The 21553-nt window shown below is 42.2% G+C and overlaps 2 protein-coding genes across 7 annotated transcripts in view; both read right to left on the reverse strand.

Annotated features, from left to right (window-relative positions):
* The window catches only part of FNIP1 (folliculin interacting protein 1), a 72535-nt gene extending 65527 nt beyond the window's left edge, over positions 1–7008 (reverse strand). Inside the window, exon 1 of one of the 2 annotated variants that reach the window (XM_048319997.1) lies at positions 6825–7008. In XM_048319997.1, coding sequence (XP_048175954.1) covers positions 6825–6913 — 89 coding nt within the window. In that variant the 5' untranslated portion in view covers positions 6914–7008. The remainder of the gene's footprint in view (positions 1–6824) is intronic. The other variant, XM_048320001.1, reaches the window with a different exon arrangement.
* A 3746-nt stretch (positions 7009–10754) lies between these two features.
* Positions 10755–21110, reverse strand: MEIKIN (meiotic kinetochore factor). Of its 5 annotated transcripts, XM_048319784.1 has the most exons (14): positions 20881–21110; positions 19338–19425; positions 19040–19118; positions 17968–18028; positions 17201–17341; positions 16648–16764; positions 16356–16395; positions 15083–15144; positions 14219–14313; positions 13718–13891; positions 13307–13387; positions 12640–12795; positions 12230–12353; positions 10755–11010 (listed from the first exon to the last, which is right to left on the reverse strand). In XM_048319784.1, the coding sequence occupies exons 1-14, from the start codon at positions 21053–21055 to the stop codon at positions 10964–10966; spliced, it is 1440 nt and encodes a 479-aa protein (XP_048175741.1). In that variant the 5' UTR covers positions 21056–21110; the 3' UTR covers positions 10755–10963. The 5 variants fall into 5 exon arrangements, with proteins under 5 accessions (XP_048175741.1, XP_048175745.1, XP_048175744.1 ...); XM_048319788.1 differs by lacking the exon at positions 13718–13891 and having other exon boundaries at positions 16648–16767; positions 20881–21109; XM_048319787.1 differs by lacking the exon at positions 12640–12795 and having other exon boundaries at positions 16648–16767; positions 20881–21109.
* Positions 21111–21553: the final 443 nt, after the last annotated feature.

The raw sequence follows: 21553 nt of genomic DNA on the forward strand, positions 1-21553 counted from the left end.
ACACAAGTTTCAGGCTCCAAGTCACACTGGACCAGTTTATTCCAGAACAGAAGCTTGGATTCATCCAAGCTGTCACCATGAGCATACGCTAACTCAAAGCATACACAGAGCAAGGGATAAAGCCCTTTGAAAACACAAGGACAATCTATCAATCAACCAGAGGAGCTGATCATCCCAAGTCAGCAAGGTTTGTAACATGAGACATGTAAACACACCCTCAGTCACCTGAAAACGAGTGGTGGAATTGTTTCAGAAAAGAAGACGACCTCACAGTGCACAATCAGGTACATACACCCCATGCTCTTGGTACATCCTCATGCCTCATGATTTTACCTGCAGTAGGAAAGGGAAGAAACAGAACCCAAGAGTTTGTAGAAACACCTCCTTACAACACTTGCCAGTGTAACCCAAGTGTAAAGAAGCATTTCCACTTGAGTATATCTATACGTACATGATTCACTCACTCCAACCTCTCCTCAAAAAGATTTCTAAGTTCGAGGAAGGAGTTGAAATGCAGGGAGGGAAACCAAGAAAGTGACTGTTCCAAGGGCTGCTCGGTGAGGCAGGAGACTGCAGCTATCCCCAGACAACTCAGGCCATCCCATAGGGAAGAAGCGATGCCGCAGGCTGGGAGGAAGCAGAGTGTGCTCTGACAGAGCTGACCTCATGATGGCCAGGACGTGCAGGGCAGCCTCGTGATGCCAAATTCTCAAGTCACCACGAGCTCCCAGCCACCACAAGACATGCCAGCAGGAAAGGCAGCAAGGGTGACCTTTCACCTGTTAGCTCATTTTGTAATGAGCTTTACCTCCTGCTAAAAAACTAGAGAAAAAATGAGCAGAGGGTTTTTTCACTTCGCTGCTCATGTTCCCTGTTCCACAGGTGATGGGAAGAAGCCAAGGTGAAGCAAGGGCTAGGCAGAGTTCCCACCAGGGCAGGGAAAAACTTCCCAAGGCACAAAGCCAGGCAGACACAAGCACCCCAACAGTTTTCAAATTATTTCATCAGTCTCTGCACTCACATGCACCTAGCATGCTGGGAATATCAATCCAAGTTAATTCCTTCAGATCTGGTGATAATATGAGTAAATAATCACTGGATGGACTGCCAACCCTCTGATTATCAACTCCTTCAGTCACTGTACAGACCCAGCTTGCAGCTTTATTCAAAGCTTGCACCTAATTTTAAAGGACATGCTGTGTGTTTTAGGAGCACCACATTCCTACCTGGAGAAGCACTTGGGAGACCTAGAGAATGGTGGCAAGGAGGGCTTGGAGGGTGGCCCTTTCAGAAGAAATTATCAAAACTATCTCCAAGTTCCAGAGGTGCTTAGTGGAATCTTGTAGCTTGTATGTCTCTGTTTCCAAGACGAAAATTGACTTTAAGCATTGGAAGGTACATAAAAACTTACGTGACAGGAAATGCAAAACAGATTTTGGCACAAAGAAGTACTTTAGAAAACAGCGATATATTTCAAAACACAAGCCAAAGTCATCATAGCATAGAGAAAACTGTGCATAAATCAAAGTGAAGTATTTATTAAAAGTTGGTACACTCAAGCTAATGAAAGCACCAAATAGCCAAAACCATACTCTTCCAGACATTACAGAAGAGATGGATTTTTACAAAAAAGCAAAACTTAAAAGGACATTAAAAGGCAGAAATGAACTTAATAAAAGCACAGTAACATTTTAGATGTTTAAGAATTTGAATAGTCTTAAAAATTATGGCACGAAAGCTTTTTAAACTCATCAGGTAAGTGAAAAAGATAAAAGCTGGAGCTATTACAAAATAGGGTTCAACTAACGCTCTTTTGGAAGATAGATTTTGAGGTGGTGAAATTCCAGGAGTTTTACAAATATTGACAAAAAGCCTTGCAGAATGCCAGAAATGAACAAACATAAAACATGCTGCTTCATTAATAACAGGTTTTGGTCAGGCTGGCCTGATGCACTGCTGAGGAACAGCTTTAAAAAGCCTTATGCAGAGCTATTAGGATCAGGAATTTGCTGGCTGCATTGCTCCCAAGAACTGACACAGTTTGGCAAGAGATCTGCTTCCCTGGGCTCAGCCAAGCTGTACACAAAGCTACCTGCTCCTGAGAATAAAGTTCTGTGGGTAAAACTTTTGACTGGAAATACCAGTATAAAGACAACTTTTGTGTTCCTCCTTCACCTTACTCCAGCCTCCACTTTAAAAAGCTGTAGTAGTCCCTGGCTACACATTAATAAATGTCTCTAAGTCTCTTTGCACTTTATTTCAAGAAATTAACCTCTGGTTCAAGAAGCAATTATGCCTTTGTAAGAAAGCATGTAGCATTTTTACTGTGCAAGAACAATAGCTCTGCAGAGGAACTGGCTCATGAAGCATCTTTGTATCAAGCTACCCATTTCCAACTTTAGGTTTATTGCATTCCCTTGATGAATGCCGCTGCCAAAAATGATGTGAAAGGAAACATCTCAGGATACCACTTAAACTCACTGCCACAGAGAACAGAAAGAGTCTGGGCTGACAGGGAATGCTTGCCTAGACAGATTTCAGGAAATACTACTCTGCAGTCAGCCTGAGGCCTTTCCTATCTCAGGAACCTGGCAAACTATCCTCTCAAATAAAGGAGCAGCACATATTACTAGAAGACCCCAAGAAAGCACATTTCCGGGATGACAAAAAATGGCTTTCTCCATAATAAAGAACATTTAAAATTATTTATTCCTGAATCTCCCAGCTTGCAAAACAGCACTCATTCTCAAAAATACGTAAATAACCAAAGCAAAGTCCTAAAGGAAGAATGTGCCCAAAGATACCCACCACAGCTGGTAAAACTTGAAACTGGAAGGGGTTCTGTCAAGCTTGAACAATCACCACACAGCAGTACCTCTACAACAGCTGCTTTAACAAGAGCAAAACAGAGTTTGCAAACATCAGTGGAATGCCCCTCAGAATGAGATGGTTCTTTAGAGCTCCCTAGATTAAAATTTAAAAAAAGACACTGAGGCTTTTATTGAGCTGTAGTGTAAAAAGAACTTCTGATTAATAATCCCTCTATCCTCCAGCTAGGGAGGCAGGATGTCTAGAGACAGAAGGGAATGAGTATTTGAACTTTATACATAAGATGGAAAAAATCCCCACTGAGTTTCCCTCCTACATACAGCCCCAAAATGTGCAAGTCCCATAGTGCAGTGTTACAAGATCATCCCTCTCCCCCTGCCACATACTAATAGCGCTCCAAGTCCAGTCAGGATCCCAACACACATACTCTCCTGCAGAAACTCTGCTGCAGTCCTTGCAGCTGTATTTACCATTGGAAATACTGCACTACACACATTTTGACAAGGATATAAAGCCTCAGCCCTCTTGGTAATTTACTGAGCTTTGGGCTAAATCTACTGAGCCCATTTTGAAGAACAAAAAGCTGGTTGAGTTTTCAGTGACCTACCAGCTCCCTTTTCTCCAGAGGGCTGACGTGGATCCCTGGAGAGCCAAGAAAGACACAGCAGCTGAAAATCACTATCTGTGACAGTCACTAATGTAAACGTCCAGTGGAATGTTTTGTGTGCCCATATAATATACAGCAGAAATGCATGGCTGCTTCTGCTTAATTTAAGGAAGTTTTTGTAAGATTATTTCTATTTTACTGGAACAGGGTTCATTTATTTACTATTTTAAAGTGTATTTCCATTTCAGACACATACAGCTTACAGCTCATGTGAACACCTTTACGTATTTTTACAGCAGGAATACTTTGATTCTATAATTCTAGAAAACTGCTTACGTGAAATTTTATTTTCCTAATAACTGTAACAGCCCAAGCCTGGGCTGAGCTCTCCTGTCACCAGCAGCAGCCTGTGCCAGATGCTACAATATGGCCAAGAGATTCTATTTATAGTAATAGTAACCCTGAGGGAAAATCCACTCATGTGAGTATTATTTGCAGTAGACAGCAGGTACTCTACATCTTGGAATGTAAGGGCTTGACTCTTCCCTCCTAGAATACTTGCAGGTGTTTCTGTGTTTCTTGTCAACAGATTTTACCACTAAAATTTGAATATTCTTACTCACCATGTGAATGTCAAGCTGTACCAAGAGATTTCAGTCTAAGGGCCAAGTCTGCCAATTGCCCTGCATTAAACGGAAGAGCTAAAAAACTAACAAGTAGTGGATCTGCTGTGATTTCCTAAAGTTTCTTCTGTAAAATAAACTGCATATATATATATATTAAAAAAATATATAAATGGCAAACTGGCACCTCAACAAATATTTTACAGTTGCTAACTTACTGGTCCCATTTTAGTGTTGCTAACTTACTGGTCCCATTACTAAACCTGTTAACTTCTCCAGCACCTAGTCCTGAAGGGTTTGACACAGTCTGGCTAGACCTAGGCTCACAAAATCTCACATACTCCCAGCACAGAAAGAGATTCTTGGCAGGAAACAAAAAAAAAAAAAAAAAAAAAAAACTACCACAAACAAATCAACAACTAAACAAAATGCTTCTTCTGAAAAGCAGTGTTTTATTTTTGAAACAGTGTAAGGTCAGATAAGTAGAACTGATGAATTTTCACAATAAGCCTCATAAAAATGCAAAATATATTCATAGTAAAAAAAAAAAGTGGCAAAATCATCCTTAAATGTTCTGCTATACTAATGTCATTGCCAGAATAGTTGGGTTTTTCTCTCCAAGTGCATATTATTCACAAAATATAGTTACAGAATTTATGCATTTTTATGGTTGTTCTACACAGTCTCCTCAATAAGAGACCAAATCTTTCAAAGGGAAGAGAGACAGAAATAACAGCGCTCAGAATATTTGGGAAATGCTCTGTTATTAAGGCTGTAAACAGATACAATTTATCAATCCGTAAAACATCACCTTGCACCAATGGAATTGATGAGGCTGTTGCATTCAAGTTCACTGGAACCAGCAACAGCCTAAACTCTAAAGTGCATGTTTCCAGCATCCAAAGACTCAGCTGTCCTAAATAACAGTCTCTATTTTGTACATTATCTGAAAGTTTCACCAGGAATTGATAATCCTCACTAGTTGTGATTTTAGCTACAAACTTAGCCCCATTTGGAAAATGAAAGCAGCTGTTAGGCAATATGCCTAGAAAGCATCTGTATTAGTCTTCAAAAATACTACTTGGTTCTTCTAAGTCAGAGCTGGATCTCCCACCCTTCCCAGAGCCTCATCAGCCTTTCCCTGCAAATTATACCTGTGGGTCCACCAAAAAAAACCCCAACTGCAAATTCACCAGTTACCAGTTGACAGTTCACATCACAAAACAAAACAGCACTATAAATTTCAGACCCAGTTTGGCACAGAATGATACAGATGACGAGGGAAGCAAAGACCTTGCCAAGTACTCACTCTCCTCCTTTCAACACGGGTGTGATCCCCACATTTATGCCCCAGGTCTGCACTGCAGCTGTTGCATGAAGCACCAGTCTCTAGACAAACCCATCATGAAGGCAAGGCAAAAGGCACGACAATTATACAGAGCAGTCCTAGTACTCCTTCTCTTCCCCACCAAGGCCTCTGGTCCAGTATTAAGATGATTTGGAAAATAAGATGACATCAACATCATTAAAACATTTTGTTTCTTAGAGAAGATCATTTAAAAAAGGATTCACCTCCACAGTGAATATCAAGAGGTGTGCAAGCACCTCTGATCAGTGTCTTCAAAAGTTGTGTGAGCTCCAGGTAAGGTCCAGGAGCATGTCTTGACTCCTTGAGGACTCATATAGTCCCATCAATATTTTTTGAAAACCCTTGTGCTTAGATAACTGCAGATACACTATTATCCATCTAAACTGCTAAATACTGCAGTTAAAAGGGGTATCCCACCACAGAAAATGAAGCCCATCAGTCAGAGATCTCCCGTTAGAGAGCAGCCCAAGGGCTGATCATTTGTAGGCAGTAAATTTCAAGGCAGCGGGTGGAAGGAGAGCTTCATCACACAGTTAGAAGTGCGCTTCAAGAAGCGCGTAACTCTTTCTAATGAAGCAGATTGTATTTGCATCCAGGTGGCAAACTACAGTTTAAAAGAATATTGCAGGTTCTCTCTTTGCCAGGACGCAGACACGGCATTTCTTTCGAGCGTGACCATTATTCACGCGTGCAACAGCACAGAAACTACCTGTTTCCAAGCACACCAGCCCGCGGAGGCCCCGGGCGAGCCCCAGGCCCCGCAGAGCACTCGAACGCAGCCTCTCCCTGCCCTGGCCCCCACAGGCCCGGGCCGTGCGAGCCCACCCGCCCCCTCGGGCTGCCCTGCTCCCCCTCCTGAGCTTGACCCCGCTCAGCTGATCCGGTGCTACTGAGGTCAGAGCATAACGAATTTCACGAAAAGCCCGACTCCTCTTTTGGCCAAAACTTCACGTTTTCTCCCCGTTCCTGAGGCTGCTCCCTGGGGACCTGCCCGCCTGTCGCCGTCCCCCGGCCATCCCCCGAGGGACCCGCGGGGACTGGGGCCCCACACACGCCGGGGAAGGGGAGGCAGCCGCGGGCTGGGGGCGAGGCACGGCCCGGCGTTGGGAGCGGCGGCCCCGGCAGCGGAGGCAGCCGAGCGGAGGCACCGAGGCAGCCCCGACGTGGCGGTCCCGGGGGACTCCCGCCCCGCGCCCGCCGGAGGGGCCCGGCCGGGGCGGCCCCGGCGCTCCCCCGGAGGGCGGGGGACGGATCCCCCGGGGCTGGGGGGAGCGGGGCACGTCGCTGAGCAGCTGCCGAAGTCTGCCAGCCCCCGCGTCCTCCGGGCGGCGGAGGGAGCTCGGAGCTCGGCGCAGAAGTTTGGGGCAGGGGAGGAGCGCGGCCCCGTCCCGGTTACCTGAAGACACAGTCGTCGCGAGCGTCCCTGGTCGGGGAGATGAGCCCGTGCTTCTTGTTGAAGAGCTTCTGGAAGAGGGTGGGCGGCATCTTGGGGCGCCGCCGCTGCCCCCGCCGCCGAGCCGCTGGGCTCCGCGCAGCGCCGTCCCCTCACCACGGCTAGTTCCGCCCGCCCCGCTCCATTCGGTGTCACAGTCATATGACAGAAATTAGTCACCCGGCGCTGCCAGGAGGGGAGGAGGGAGCGAGGGGGGGAGGGACGGAGCGAGGGGGGGAGGGACGGGCGGGCGGGCGGGGCGGGCCCACGTGGAGAGCGGAGCCCCGCAGACCCCGCGGGGAGTTCGGGGTTCTCCTCTTTCACCCGCCTCGGCGGCTCTTGAGGCCGCAGCGGGTGCGGGAAAAGCGCCTGCTCCCGGCGGAGCTCGGCCGGGGGCAGGGCCGAAGAATCCCCCGGGGGGCGGCGATAATGCGCCGCTGTTGTGTTTTCCTTCTTCGGACGGAAGTTAAAGGCAGGAGCCCCAGGAAGGCGAGAGGAGGTCACGATCGTGGCATCAGATCCATCTCGCGGCTGTACCCAGCGCCTTCGGGACTATGCGTACAGGGGTGCAGCAGAGAAAGGTAACGTCTTTTACCCCAAACCTCGAAAATCCAACTCCTGCCCGCTCTCCTGCCAGGTACACGAAGCGATTCGACCACAGCTGTAGCAGAATGGCTCAGCTCAGATGCACTCGATTCAAAACCTACAGGGAAGGTGGAACATGTGTAGTTGATGGCAGAAGAAGCCATCATTACAGGTAAAACATCCATCCACAAGATTATCTAGGACATAAAGCCCAGCACCTGACTCCAAAACAAATTATAAGAAAAAAAAAAAAAGTGTGATAGGTTTTGTAAAATGAAAAGGATCTGTGCCTTTTTGCAAAACTCTTTATTAGTAATATTTTAGTGAAATAAAAACCCTGGTAAGAGCTAGCAGTCTCCTTCAATGTCTCACTGTTCAAATACAACACTGCTAGGAAGTTTAATTAAGGACTGACAAAACTGACTCATCTGCTTTCCCTGGAAAATGGAAATTAAGCTAAAACAACGTTTGATGTAAGATTAAATTAAGCAGATTGTTTTAAAGGCATAATTTAACACGTGTGTAACATATCTACACAATGATTCTTCACAATCACCCCTCTGTAGGAACTTTGTTTTCCATCTACTAGAAGCTGTAGAGATAATTCTAACACAAACCAGGAATTAATGTTTAGATGCATCTTTTTCCCCTTGTTCTGTACAGAAGACACCCATGCCTGCTACAGATTTATACATGACCAATTTTTTACATCTTTTCACCATGTGAAAGCCTCCTGGCTTCAAGAGGAGCACATAAATACAGACTCAAATACAAAAAGTCCTCAGGGAACACAACAAAATGATAGAATTTTGGCCAGGATATGTAACTCAGCTTTCAGTAGTTTCACAACTTAGAGCAATGAAGATTTAGCTAAGCTCAAATGCAGTACAATTCAAGCTGATGGAGTCCCTTTAAATATAAGTGAAATTATGTGTCCATTCAGCATATTTTGATTTGGACCCCAGCCATCTCTCTTCTGTGTCTAAAGATTATGAACCAAATCAGAACCATTTATCCTCCACTGGCCTGTACATGTACCCTTGTAGCACTCCAGTACAAGACACATCTCCCACCATCTCTGGGTACTTGAAGTCAAAGTCTCCTAGAAGTGCACTTCAGATAACAAAAATAACTGAACAGTGTTAAAGAAAAACCTCTTACAGATTTACGTATAATAGATTTACTCAACATACATCTGCCATGCACAATTCCTGGTGATAAAGGATTATCAGAGTTCCTGCATCGACTGACTTGCTGGAAGCAATTCCATTCAAGCCATTAAGACTTCATCATGTCTGGGCTGTGACAGAGCAGCCCTGGAGAGACTGACACTGAACAGATTCCTCTCCTGAATCACTGCACAAATAACCTCCTCTGTCCTACCCATTAACTGGCCATGACCCGTAACCTTTATCCACCAATATGGAAGAGCCAGTTTCCACTCTGAATGAAATTTTATGTAGTAATTTTTCAGCTGAAAACTGAACTATGGGAAAATGCCTTTCCTTTGAGAACAGCAGAACAGGAGCAGAGATTGTTGCAGCCTCAAAATGAATTTCCTTCCCTGGGGCAAAGAGCTAGCCTGGAAATTAATTACACTTTCTCTAAGAGTCTGACAAAAGATGGTAAGAAGCAGTGCCTTCATAACTGAACGGAAGGGCAAGAGATTGTGATGAATGATATTTCTGTCCTCCTACACAGCCTCATCACATCAAGAAAAACAAAAGCAAACCCCAGCAATATTCGGGCTGCTACAGCCAATTCCTTAGTTACAGACCCCATTTTCCTCTCTTGTACTTTCCAATTAGCTTGCCAGTATTAGTCTCTTTGTATAACACTACCAAATGGCCTGGGGCAAAATAAGCGTTTTTTCCTATGACTTCCAGAATACCTTTACAATAAACACATCTTTATTCCAGACCATCCTTTACTTGAATAATCATCATAAGCACAACTTACTAAATATGTAACTTTCAATTTTGCTTAAAGCTACATCAAGGAGCTCACCTCTGTCTCCTAGAGGCTCTAGATTCTTGCATAATTACTAGTGACTTAGTATTTGTAACAACAAGGATATTGATAATTAAAAGCATACCTGACAGGACTCCAAGGAGTTACTGGCAGAACTCAATCTACTAATGCTTAAAAGAAAAATAGCTTAATGGCATAATTTTTAACCTTGAGCCATACAGAATGTTTATACAATACTTATTCATAGACTAATCCAGCAGGATTTATTTGCACTCCCTTCTACCCCAGCCCAATGGGGAATAGATAATAAGGGTTTGAACTTTTGCAGGTATTTTCAAATGCAGTCAAACTAAAGTTGTGGATTTTGTATGTCTTCTTGTCAGGCTCTTTTTAGAAATACAGAACTATTTTCCAGGGTGATAACACTGAGAAACAAACTCAAACTTTTGAAAGCCATACTACCATTTTGAAACATTGAAAAACTCCCTTTTTGTCCAGAAAAAGTCTGAGTAAAGGACATTGTAGTGAGAACACTGTAGGAGTCCAAATTACTTTAATGTGCAATGAATTCAAGTGGAAAAAAAATGTGTTTTCTGAGACATTCAGCACATTAAAAACAACATTTATGAATTAACAATCCACAAGCTGAACTGGAAGCACTGGGAATCTGACTTATGTGGACACAGTGTGAGCAGTAACCTGAAAATCCAGAATGTTAATATCCATTTCTTCAAACAGTTCAGCTAGTAAAAGGGTTTTTCTCAGCATTGTGTTCATGTAAGGCATTTACTTTCCCTAAGTCTGAAGCCACTAGAAGAAACAATGACTGAGAGATGTGATACTACAAAATATTGGAGATGAAACAGGAAGGACTCTGAGAAGGCAGTGGCTGGGCAGTGGATGTGCCCAGAATGGTGACACAGTGCTGATCATTAAGAGCCAATTCACAGTGATGATGGAGTGAAGATGACCTGTATTCATGTTCAGAAATCAGATTACAGCAGAACACACAGTCCTGTACCTCCAAGTTCTGCAGGCCTAAGCATTCAAGAAGTTTAATGGTGGCATACTATTCTGGCTCCCCAAGAGTACATAAATGCTTTCATAAACACTCCCAGGACACAGGGTTACCTTCATAGCCAATGTTAACACTTAAACAGAGGTCATATCTTTAGGTGCTAATGCTACTAGAGAAAACTAGAAATCTTAGCAAAAAGCCAAAAGTAAATCCATTAATGCAATTTGGTCTGCTGTTCTTCAGTGACACTTTTTAAAAATCTAAACAAACTGAAGAATCATCTTTATGGAATCCTTCAGAATAATGCCCAGAACAGGATCTAGTTGCTGTACAAAATAATTTAATATCACGTATTTGAGTATTTACTAGCTTACTGAAACACATAATACTAAATTTCAAACAACATATATGCAAAAAAAATTACAACCATTAATTACTAGATTAATTACTAGTTAGGAGTTCTGTTTCACCCTGCCACAGCAGCAAGATGGTAATTTCTTCTGTTAACTCCTGCTGAGAGCCAAAAATCTCATCTCTGTTTACAGTAGATCCAATTTTTGGTACTTGTAATAGTATCTGGGGGGAAAAAAAAAGTGATAAATAATTATCAATAAAGTGGCACATTCTCACATGTAAGAGAAAGCTCATTGATCTGACCAGCTGTTCAGACATTCACTAGATATATCCAATGCTAGCATTTGTCTGGAAGAATCTGATCTTGCAGGTCTCATTTGCCAGTGAAGAGAGAACAATAGTTTTGAGTATATGTACATTCCTCTTGAAAACTAGCATCATCCGAAAGACTCCTTGAGCAGAGAATAAAACATCCATCATAAACCCCCCACCACAGTGGGTATAATTCCTCAAACCAGGACCCTCTAGAAAAGCAGTAAGAAAACCAAACTTTTGTTCTGACAACACCACTTGTTGATTGCTGATTCACTTGCCCACTAAGTACAACCTGTGTTCTGTATTACCACAATTTGCCTGGGCACATGACCTAGCATCCCAGTTCTTTCATCTGTACAGAAGCATTGCGTGAGTGTCATTAATTAATACATACACACACACTTACAAGCACTTCCCTGCATTCTAGATGCTGCATATAACTCAACTGGTAATACAGTAGGAAGACATTTGGACCTAAGATGAAAATTTTTGTGTATTCGGTATTTTTGAAAGCTGCCACACTTATGCAGTCTCTCTGTATTGAATTAAAACAGAATAGATGACACTTCATGAGAAACTTCACAAGATATGGGAAAGTGTGGGGTTTTTACCTCTGTTAAGTGATGAGACAGTTTTGTTCACATTTCTCATTTTTGTTTAACAAAAATCTAGGAAGTGAAGAAATGAGCTTTCCTTATGTTAAGGGTTTCAGGAGAAAGAACAGAAACCTTATGAGAAACTGATAGATTTTAAAGAAAAAGATTACTGATAACTTGAACTACTTGGGGGGGGCTAGTGAATACCAGATCTTAAGTTCAACTCAGGCTTACTCACCCTAGAAATAAAGCACAGAATAATAATAAGGCCTTAATTATAAAGTAGCCTATGACTGTATTAATTCCTATGCTAAAGATCCTTGGGGGAGAAAATGTTAGTGCAGTTTTAATAAAGTATTGTTGTACAAGAATACTATTAAGCCAGAGATTTGAAGTTTTCTGCATCTTTTACTCTTTATAGCCTTGCGATTTTTCCAAATATCCAGGCTTTAAAAAAAAGCCCAACAACCTTTAAACACTCAATTAACTAGTTAGCATCTGCACAGTGAACCAAGTCTATACTGCTTTACCTTCAGGCACTCCTTTGGGAAGGTGGAACTCTTTCCAGTTAACTGGAACTTGCTGGAGCTGGGAAGGCCTCTGGCCTGGTGACATTCTAATGATGGAGCAGACTTCTCGTCTGTCACACAGAGGCTGAAATATTAATGACATTTCACTCACACAACTATTCCCATTGAAGAAATGTTCTTTTAGCTTTCTTCTAGGGAAATTAGAGATGACATACAGATTTCAAGACATGTCACTAGAAAACATTTAAGACTACTTGTGTACACTCAACATGCTATTGGAAAGGGTGATAAAAAGCTTCAAAGCTTTAAACATTCTCTTCAGCAGTTTTAATACTGTAAGGATTAAATATACAGTACACTACAAATTAGCATGATAAAACTGGATTGAAGAAGTGCAATAAAATCAGAACCTTTAAAATATTCTTTTCTTCTGGACTTTGAGGAATAATTTCTTTTTCTGAGCTCAGAGATGCAGGAACAATTTCTTCTGAATTTACAAATGGACCTGTGGTATTCGGGAACAGGTCTTCCCCAGGTGAGGCTTTGCACACCGGCGACAAGCTCAGCTACAGCTCCGTCAAAATACAAAATATACAGAAGTAACTGCCCAGTTAAGTAACAGACAATAATTCAGATTGGCTAACAGTTGTTGGTTTGTGCAAAAGATATTCTACTGCTTAAAAAAAATTATTTAGGGATTCAGCTAGACCCTGATGTTCTCTGTTTATTAGTATGCACTAGCTCGACTGTGCAGAGACAAGTGGCAGTACTGTACTACCTGTCCTGCCAAAAAATTCAAACTAGCATTTAAATACCAATTTTGAATCAAAGGGTTTGTGCAAGTAAGGATACTAGTGCTAGTTTTACATTACATTTGTAAAAATATAAACCAAATTCCTAGGTTGGGTTGTTTAGGTTTTTTCATTGTCCAGAATTTATCACAGTTTATTGTGCAATTTGCAGTGTAACATATGTATAGGCAGAAATGGAGTGTGCCACAAGGAATGGTTTCTTTGGTTTTAATCATTCAAAAAAAAAAAAAAAAAAAAAAAAAAAAAGTATCAGATAGACACTCACATCTAGCTCTAAAGGCTGAGCATTACCAGGATTTTTTAGGACTTTATTTTCCTCCATGATTAGCATGGTGGAAGTCATTTGCTAAATAAAAACAGAGAAGAACTCAGTATCAGTTTCAAAGTCTCTGCTGTTTATTATTACTCTTAAGGCATTCTCCTAGTACACAATACTTTAGGAACTCCATTTAGAATTACTACTAGTTCTTCAGTACTGAATTCCTGTCATTCAGGGTTTTTTTGGTCTTATGCTCTCCAAAATTAAAACAAAGAATTAGTTTACTGCAGCATGGACATTTCAGATGTGGCACTTCCTGCCACTTCTCCTAATTAATTGTAACTTTCCTCAGGATTCACAACTCCCACTTCCATTCCATGCCAGTGTTAACCAGTGCAGCACAATGGGAATACTCACCACCACAGCATCTGTTGGTTTGGTTGGCAGAACTTCTGCTGTCAACCCCTTTGATCTGGCTGAAGTGTTTCCTGGGGAATCAAGCTGCCTAAACGATGACGAACCTTCTTCTAAAGGATTAAAACTGGGGGCTTTTTTCTTCATCCTTTTGGCTTTAGCTGTTTGATTATCATACTAAATAGTGAAACAATTACATTTTGTGTTACAAAGTGAATCCCTATAGCCTGGTAATCACTTTAGAGTCCCTCTGGCATAGTCAAGCTCTACACAACCCATTTCAGTACCACTGACAGCCAGTCTGAAAAACAGTGAGCTTGGGGACATCCATGACTATTGTTCTATCGAGAGGGAGAGGCAAGCTACATCTTCACTCTGCCCGGGCTGCAAGCACCCCTTTACAAGGGTAGCAGGAGCTACTATTCCTCTAGGTGGAGTTTTCCACCCATACAAGGAGCAAGCCATTTGTGTTACAACCTTGCTGATTTATTAAGGATCTTTCACCTTGCTTTCCGGTCCTAACGGTGAAGAACAGCGCATACCACTTTTTAGGTCTGGAGTTCTCTCTCTGGCAGCTGTTATTTTACAGAGTTTTTTGCCTGTGACAGATTTCCGACACATTAATTGACTTTGAGACAAAGACAGCTACTCTCCACCCCATGACTTACAGGACGGTTTTCAAAGAGGAAAAATTCCAAAACACAGTTCCACCCTCCAATATAATGCTCATCTCCCTCTCCCCACCATCAGCACTGCTTTACTCCTCTCCCATTCCTTAAACAAGGCTGCTTATTAATCTTATGTTCACCTGGCTATTTACAGCTGGGTAAATACTGTTGGACCAGAGACCTGTATAATCACAGCAGTCTTTACCAGTGGCAACTTCTGCTGCCATTGCACTCAAAATTGAGCAGGTGGAAATTATGTGGTACCTGGGCCAGACAGAATCATATTGGTCACAGATCAGAACTATACTTACATCAGTGTAATCAATGTATTTGTGAGACTTATATGAAATAAGCTCAAGTAAAGAGCATGACACAAACAGTTCTGTTCTGGGTAAGTTAAATAAGAAATGTCAATTTTCATTGAGCATCATGGGTGATTAAATGGAAAAATGCAGGGTCTGAGGCTTTAGTTGGTTGATTGTTTTTGTTTTCTTCCCCTAACACATTAATTAGAACCAAGTCTTATTTGCTGGGATGATTTTTCAATTTACACTTTCCCTTCTAGACATAACTGAGTTTAGTCTGTGCTGGAAGACAAATGACACAGTAGAAGCCTGGTTTAGATACTGTGCAATCATTTAAGTTTGGGTAGAATATTCTGTTCTCACAGCTAGTACAACTGCTTCAGGTCATATTTTACCTGCCAGCGTAGTTGAAATGCTTAATGCTGAAGAACTGTAATTGCAATTTGATGGTCTCTTTCTAGAAGAGGAGGAAAAAAAAGAACAACTATTCCGAATGAATGTTAACATTGAAAAAAACTATTAATAAGAAAATCCTAGGAAAATATAGGCTGAGTGAAAAGGGATAAAGCTTATTTTAAAAAAATATTGTTAAGGAGTTGCTTAATCACCCTTTACAGTTATTTGATAGTTTATCAAGTCATACAGCTTATCCTGAGGACTGTTGCAATTTAAGACCCATAGAAGACTCGCTAAACACTTAGCACTTTGGCATTGTAGGACAGAACATATTTAAGGAGGATGCAGGTGAAATTAGGTTCACAAGAAAAATCCGAATCAACTGTGTAGAGATCTGTAACACTAAGATTGGTATGTGTTATGAATGAAAATGTCTGCATGTAAGACTGGAAGGAGAAGCACAAGGGTTAAAAGAAATTATGCTGTTCCTTGTTCCTCAGGTTTCTATGTCAGTGCCTGAAGGCAGCTCTGTGACAAGGCCAAGTATAGAACACCCTTCTCTGTGATAAAACCTCACCACAGACAACCTGTCAGAGAAAACCTGGCACCCAACAACAGGGGGGTGTCAGCAGGGTCCCAGCACACCACACACACACACCATTCCACCTCCTGGCAGATGCACTCCAAGCAAGGAAACACTAACAACAGGCAGTAAGTCACCTGGCCCAAGGTTATATTATAAAGTCAGCAGCATTCCAAAGCAAAGGAGCACCCCATGTAAGCTGGTGATTCCTAAAGAACATAAAAAACCTGCCCAAAAACTGATTTTTCTCTGGGCAAGCACAGAATGTCAGACTTAACGAAGACTTGACAACAGGTACCCTTCACACTCTACTGCACAGACAAGCCTGGCCAGACCACCTGAGCACACACCTCTTGCTGTGACTGAATGAAATCTGACAGAATTAATGCAATTGCATAAAAGCAACTTATTTAGGGATTTTGTAAATAAATGTCATCTCCTTCCATAAAATCCTTCATTGAGTTCTCTTACACTGACTTCCCTCTTCCCTGACCAATTTCAAATTCCACCAGTATCAAAGTTAGTGAGGACACAGGTAGCTGAAACTCCACAGAAGTGTTTGCAGGAGCAGAGGCTTATTTGTACTGGCCTTTCTTTTAAGTATTACTCAAAAGAGAAGAACATTTCTGCTCTTCTGAACATTTAGCCTGAATATTTAGGTCCATCAAAGAGTCTGCTGTAGCGATTACCTTCTAATGCATCGGTCTGGAAAATCCTCTGGTACAGGTTCTAAAAAAAACCCAAAACATGAAAGCTAAACTTTAAATGAAAAAGGTATGACAGCTTAGACCAGACAATTTTTTAGTGCAAACTAAATTAGAAAGCACAACATTAGAAGCAAACACAGACTACTAGCAGGGAGCTGCTCTCCATTATGCAGACAGACCTTACCTAAAATCATCATTACATATTTTATAAAGGTTCCTCACACCAGAATGAAATTTGTTTATAATATCCTCAAGTATTGTAGAAAATAATTACCTAATATTGCTGAAACATTTGAGATCTGTGGTATCTTATCTATGGTCACTGCTTTGCTGGAGTCCAGGAGAGTAGAGTTCTTGTACTTGCTAGGGTCCACAGAGTAAAAATTGCATCCTTCTGGACATAAAAAAATGTAAATGCAGACTTCTTATGCTGAAATTCAAGTTATTAAATTTGTGACCAAACCGAAAGCAATCACATTTGCAGGACAGGAACTAAAAAGCAAAATTAAAGCATTGTCTTGGCTCAAACAGCTGCAGAAAAGTTTGGAAGGAATTTGACTGAAAGCACATTTGTGGGCCATTCCCAGTAAACAGCTTGTGTCAACCGTGAATACTGTAGGTTTAAAGTAGGATTCAAATTACACCAGAACCTGATTCACAGCAGATTAGAGGACAGATACACAGATTCCATGTTAAGCACAGGTTTATAGCAAAGATGTAACCTGGTAAGTCACACCAAGGGAGGCAGCTAGTCTTTCTATTGTAGATAGTCTCCTCACATTTTCTACATCAAATAAAACTTAGAGTAAGTCCCCCAAAAGTCTCACCTGAATCATTATCTCTGAACGTTTCAGGGGATGAATAACTCTTCAGGCTGTTGCTCATAGTGCTATAATCTACAGCTGAATCTTCATCTAAATACTCTATGAGAAAGGTGGAAACACCTGTGGGAAGAGTAATTTCTGTACCTAGAGAAAGAGACAAAAAAGGTGGCTAAAAAAGGTCTACCATCTTGTCATGAGGATTTCCTTATCTGAGTTTCATTCCTGTAATGAGCTAAATATTGTCATGTCAGTATGAGTGATAATACAGTTAAAGAAGCAAACAAAGGGCATCCTTTGTTTACTTCCATACACTACCATAAGCTAAGAGAAGACACCTTCGCTGCCCAAGGTTCACAAGACATACCTGAAGAATTTAGCCTCTAGTAGGGTAATTCTTAAATAGGTCACAAGCTTTTAGAAATGCAGGTTTGAGTAAACTGAAGAACTCATGTCCACAATTAGTTCTGTCAATGATAAAACCAAGATCATGTGGTTTCCAACACGCTGGGCTCAAGACTATCTCAGGGGCTGTAGGTCTGTCTGTGCTGCCTACAACCAATTCAGGTGAGCCCAGTCACATGCTGCAATAAGAGACAGAATTCCAGCCAGTGGTCTCAAAACCTTCGCTTTCTAATATCACAGTCAGAACCAGAACAACAACAGCACAGTACAAGACCAGTACTTTTATAGAAATAAAATTATATCATTAATTTTACATTTAGTTTAATATAAATATATTTAATAATATAATGTATTGCCATTATACTCACTTGAAGTCACTTCAGCATTCTTCAAACTTCCTTTACTTTCAAAGTTGATTATTTTGGATTCCTAAAGTTAAAAGATCAATACAAACAACCTGAGAAAACGGACTGTAGACAAAGAAAGGCATTTAAATATCCTACATCAGCAGATGCTGAGAAAACTCACTGCCTAGTACTTCACCACTTAAGCCTGCTATTCACAGTGTAATTTGTAGCAGGATTTTTCATGCACATTAAAATACCTGCAATCTGACTTACAGCTCTAAAATTCATGACAAATACCCCATCATTTGATCCTACAATCTTTGCTGGATGAGACTGCCATTGAAGGCATACTGACATCAACTGAACTTAAGCACAACACTGGTGGAGTAATGAACTTCACTGCCTTTTATTTTTTTTTTTTCAGACACCCAGTCTCACTTTCAGAGTCCTACACCATTTCTGTAAATACAAACATCTGTAATGTGTAGGCAATAGATTCTACAAAACTAGGCATTTTGTAGAAAATGTAAGTAATTGGTAGAGTCTAAAGAAGAGGTAACATTTTAAAGAAAAATAGTTTTATACCAGTATCACCTGAGCCCTTTGCTGCAGCAGATTTCAGTTCAAACACACCTGGTTCACTATTCTCTTGCCACTGCAGTATTAACTGTCCTGTAACACTTCTGCACCATCATCTCCAATCACTTTGTTCCAGTTTTAATAACACAAGAAAGAGCAACAGCAATCTGTCAAAGGTCTGTGCCTGACCTAGAAGTGAGCAATTCTCTGGAATCACACTCTACTGAGATCTCTTCCACCAAACACAATTCCTACAGCCTTGCTTCGTTAAGGATAATTAGTATTGATGTTTTCTCATGCTAACAGCAGCTCCAACGGCTTTTATTCTGGCAAAAGATACAGAAAATGTAATCCAAAATACAGGACCAAGTTCAGCCTGAAAAACGTCACACGGGCACACACACACACATAACTCACAGGAAATTTTACCTGAATAGAAAAAGAATTTAATATGTCACATTCCTCTGATTTATCTTCCATCACTAGTACATAAAAAGCAAGACAGCATTCTCACCTTCAGTGGTACACTGCTTCCTTCTGGTTCTTCTTCTTTTATCTTGAAGTCTGTTGTTCCTCTGACATTCACTTGATTGCTGCAGTTGAACAGAACCAAGTTCGATCACAGAGCTACACTGTTTTAGACAAAGGCAACAACTCCAAAATGTCTTTACGGGCTGTCAATAAATAATCTGACAAATATCAGTGCACTGATAATTCAAACGCCATTGCTCCAAGAGCCATCTCACAAGGCAAAACAATATCATTTACTAGCAAGTTTTAACAATGGTGTGTTTGAATGAGTTCTAGCTGACCTTTGGTTGCATGAAGAGCTCTCTTCAGTGTATTCAACATTTTCTTTAATTTTTGGTAGGTTTTTCCCACTGAGCTTTTTCTTCAGGCCTAGAGAATAAATATTTAGTTCAGTAATGATAATTTCAATATTAGAATTTAATTATTTTTTCTAACGGGGAACCTTTACCTGTTCCCACCTTCCACACCCATAACACTTTTTGACCCTATTATCACAAACAATGTAAAATCTGAATTTGCTTCTTTCAGCAGTATATCAAGACAAAACAAAAAACAGACTTAAAGAAATACTTCTGGTGTTTTAGAAACTGGTTGATTAAAAGCAAAAAAAAACCCCACCACCTTGGAAGCAACCTTTACCTTGATTCAAAGTAGTTTGAGTATAAATCAGTTTTAAATGGAGTTTATTAAGAGTATCAAGGATTTCTACATAAACTGGTCCTCGCTGTATATAATCCCAAATGGCATTAATGACACAATTAATCAGAAAGCATCAAATTTCAGAGTCATATTTTCTTATCCTAAAACTAATTTTATGTTATTTAGCTTTGTGCTTTTCTTTCATTATCCAAGAGCCACAAACAGCCAAACTTTCCAGAGTTACACTTTTATGACCACAAAGGAGTGTCCAGCCCCGCACTAAAAACTGGGTCTGAAACACTGCATTCTCCCAGGGCCACACAGAGCCCTTTGGTTGAAGCTTCCTGGGAATTCAGGACAGGATGATATATGGACAGGACTCATCCTTTTCCTTCTTTTTTTTCACGGATATGGAAGACCTCCAGGCTGCTGGTTGCACCCAGTCCTGTGCACAGGAGCACTAAATATATACAAGAGCAGGAGCCAGCAGAGCAGGAACAAGGCAAAAACAAATGTTCACTGTACCCTCTAACAGCAAAGCTTTACTTTTAAATTACTAAGATCAGCCCAGTATCAAGACATCCCACGCTGGTCTTCCCTATATTCTGTCAGCCTTTGCTTGATTCCCATCCCTTCCCTTGAACTCCATTTTTTTCTTAACAGGTCTCAAATTCTTAGCTTCCTATCTGCTGCACTGCGTTCAACAACGAGGCAGCTCCTTTTGAATAACGACTTTACGCAATTCTTACGGTATTCTCTCAAAGGTGAGCAAGGCTTTTGTCTTGCCATTTCTAAATGTTCCCTTCCAACTTGATTAAATGGAGGGAAGGCACTTTACAGAAGGAAAAATCCTTCCTATTGCTAACTAGCAGCTAAATAGAACACTCCTGTTTCCAGCCTGCTTTCTCCAAGCCGTGAGGGACATGGATAACACGAAACCCCTTCCCAACCTCACACAGGACTCGCTGCGCTGGGCACAGGTGTGAGGAACAAACCCTTGGGGGGGGACACCGAGATCGCTACTACGAAAAACCTTACCCGGATTACCCTGCCTAGCATCTTTACCCACGAGAACACACCGGACAAAACACAGCGCAGGGTCCTGTTTCCCCTACCCTTTCCCGCCAGTACCGGCCCAGCCTCCTGTACCCCCCCGCCCCGCCGCCGCCCGGGAGAGGCGCTTACAAGAGGGCTCGGGCCCGCGAGGCCTCGCGCTCCCGAACAGGCGCCGCCGGCACGTCTGGGAGACACCGGTCCGGCTGCCCGGGAGAGTGGCTGCCCCCGGCAGAGGGGACGCGCGGTGCTTCTTCCGCGGTGCCTTCCCGGCACAGGGGGCGCGAAGCCCGCGGTCCCCCTCCATGGCGACGCAGGCCACCGCAGCCACGCCCGCCCGCGGCCCCTCAAGCGGCACCGCCCCCAGCCCGCATGCGCGGGGCGGCAGCACGGGGCCCTCCGTAAAGGACCGGCCCCCGTCAGGCAGCCTCTGTGGGCAGGGACACCTTCAGTGGACTGGGCGGATTGGGTGGCTCCGTGCCCCGTCCGACCCGGCCTGGAACACTCGCAGGGGGCACCGCCCTCACAGGGCAAAAAGTCGTGTATGAAAATGGAGTAAATAAATCGTTTGTGTGATACTCCCTGTACTGGTCAGACCCCGTGTTTCAACTTAAATTTGTAGAGAGGAGGAATCTCGTTGCTTCGTTACATGAAAAAATAGAGCGTATAAAATCACTGAATGATTTGGGTTGAAGGGACCCCAGAGATAATCCTGTTCCAACCCCCTGCCACGGGCAGGGACTCCTTCCGCTACACCAGGTTTTTCCAAGCCCCATCCAACCTGGCCTTGGACACTTCCAGGCGT

This window comes from Corvus hawaiiensis, chromosome 15, assembly GCF_020740725.1.
Source record: "Corvus hawaiiensis isolate bCorHaw1 chromosome 15, bCorHaw1.pri.cur, whole genome shotgun sequence".
Classification (NCBI taxonomy): Eukaryota; Metazoa; Chordata; class Aves; order Passeriformes; family Corvidae; genus Corvus; species Corvus hawaiiensis.

Coding starts and splice junctions, on each gene's coding strand:
- MEIKIN (XM_048319784.1), bottom strand. CDS start 21,055: ATGGAGGGGGACCGCGGGCTTCGCGCCCCCTGTGCCGGGAAGGCACCG. Junction 16,765..17,200: donor GTTCAGAGATAATGATTCAG/GTGAGACTTTTG, acceptor TATGTCCAGAAG/GATGCAATTTTTACTCTGTG. Junction 12,796..13,306: donor CTCAGCCTTTAGAGCTAGAT/GTGAGTGTCTAT, acceptor ACGGAGCTGTAG/CTGAGCTTGTCGCCGGTGTG.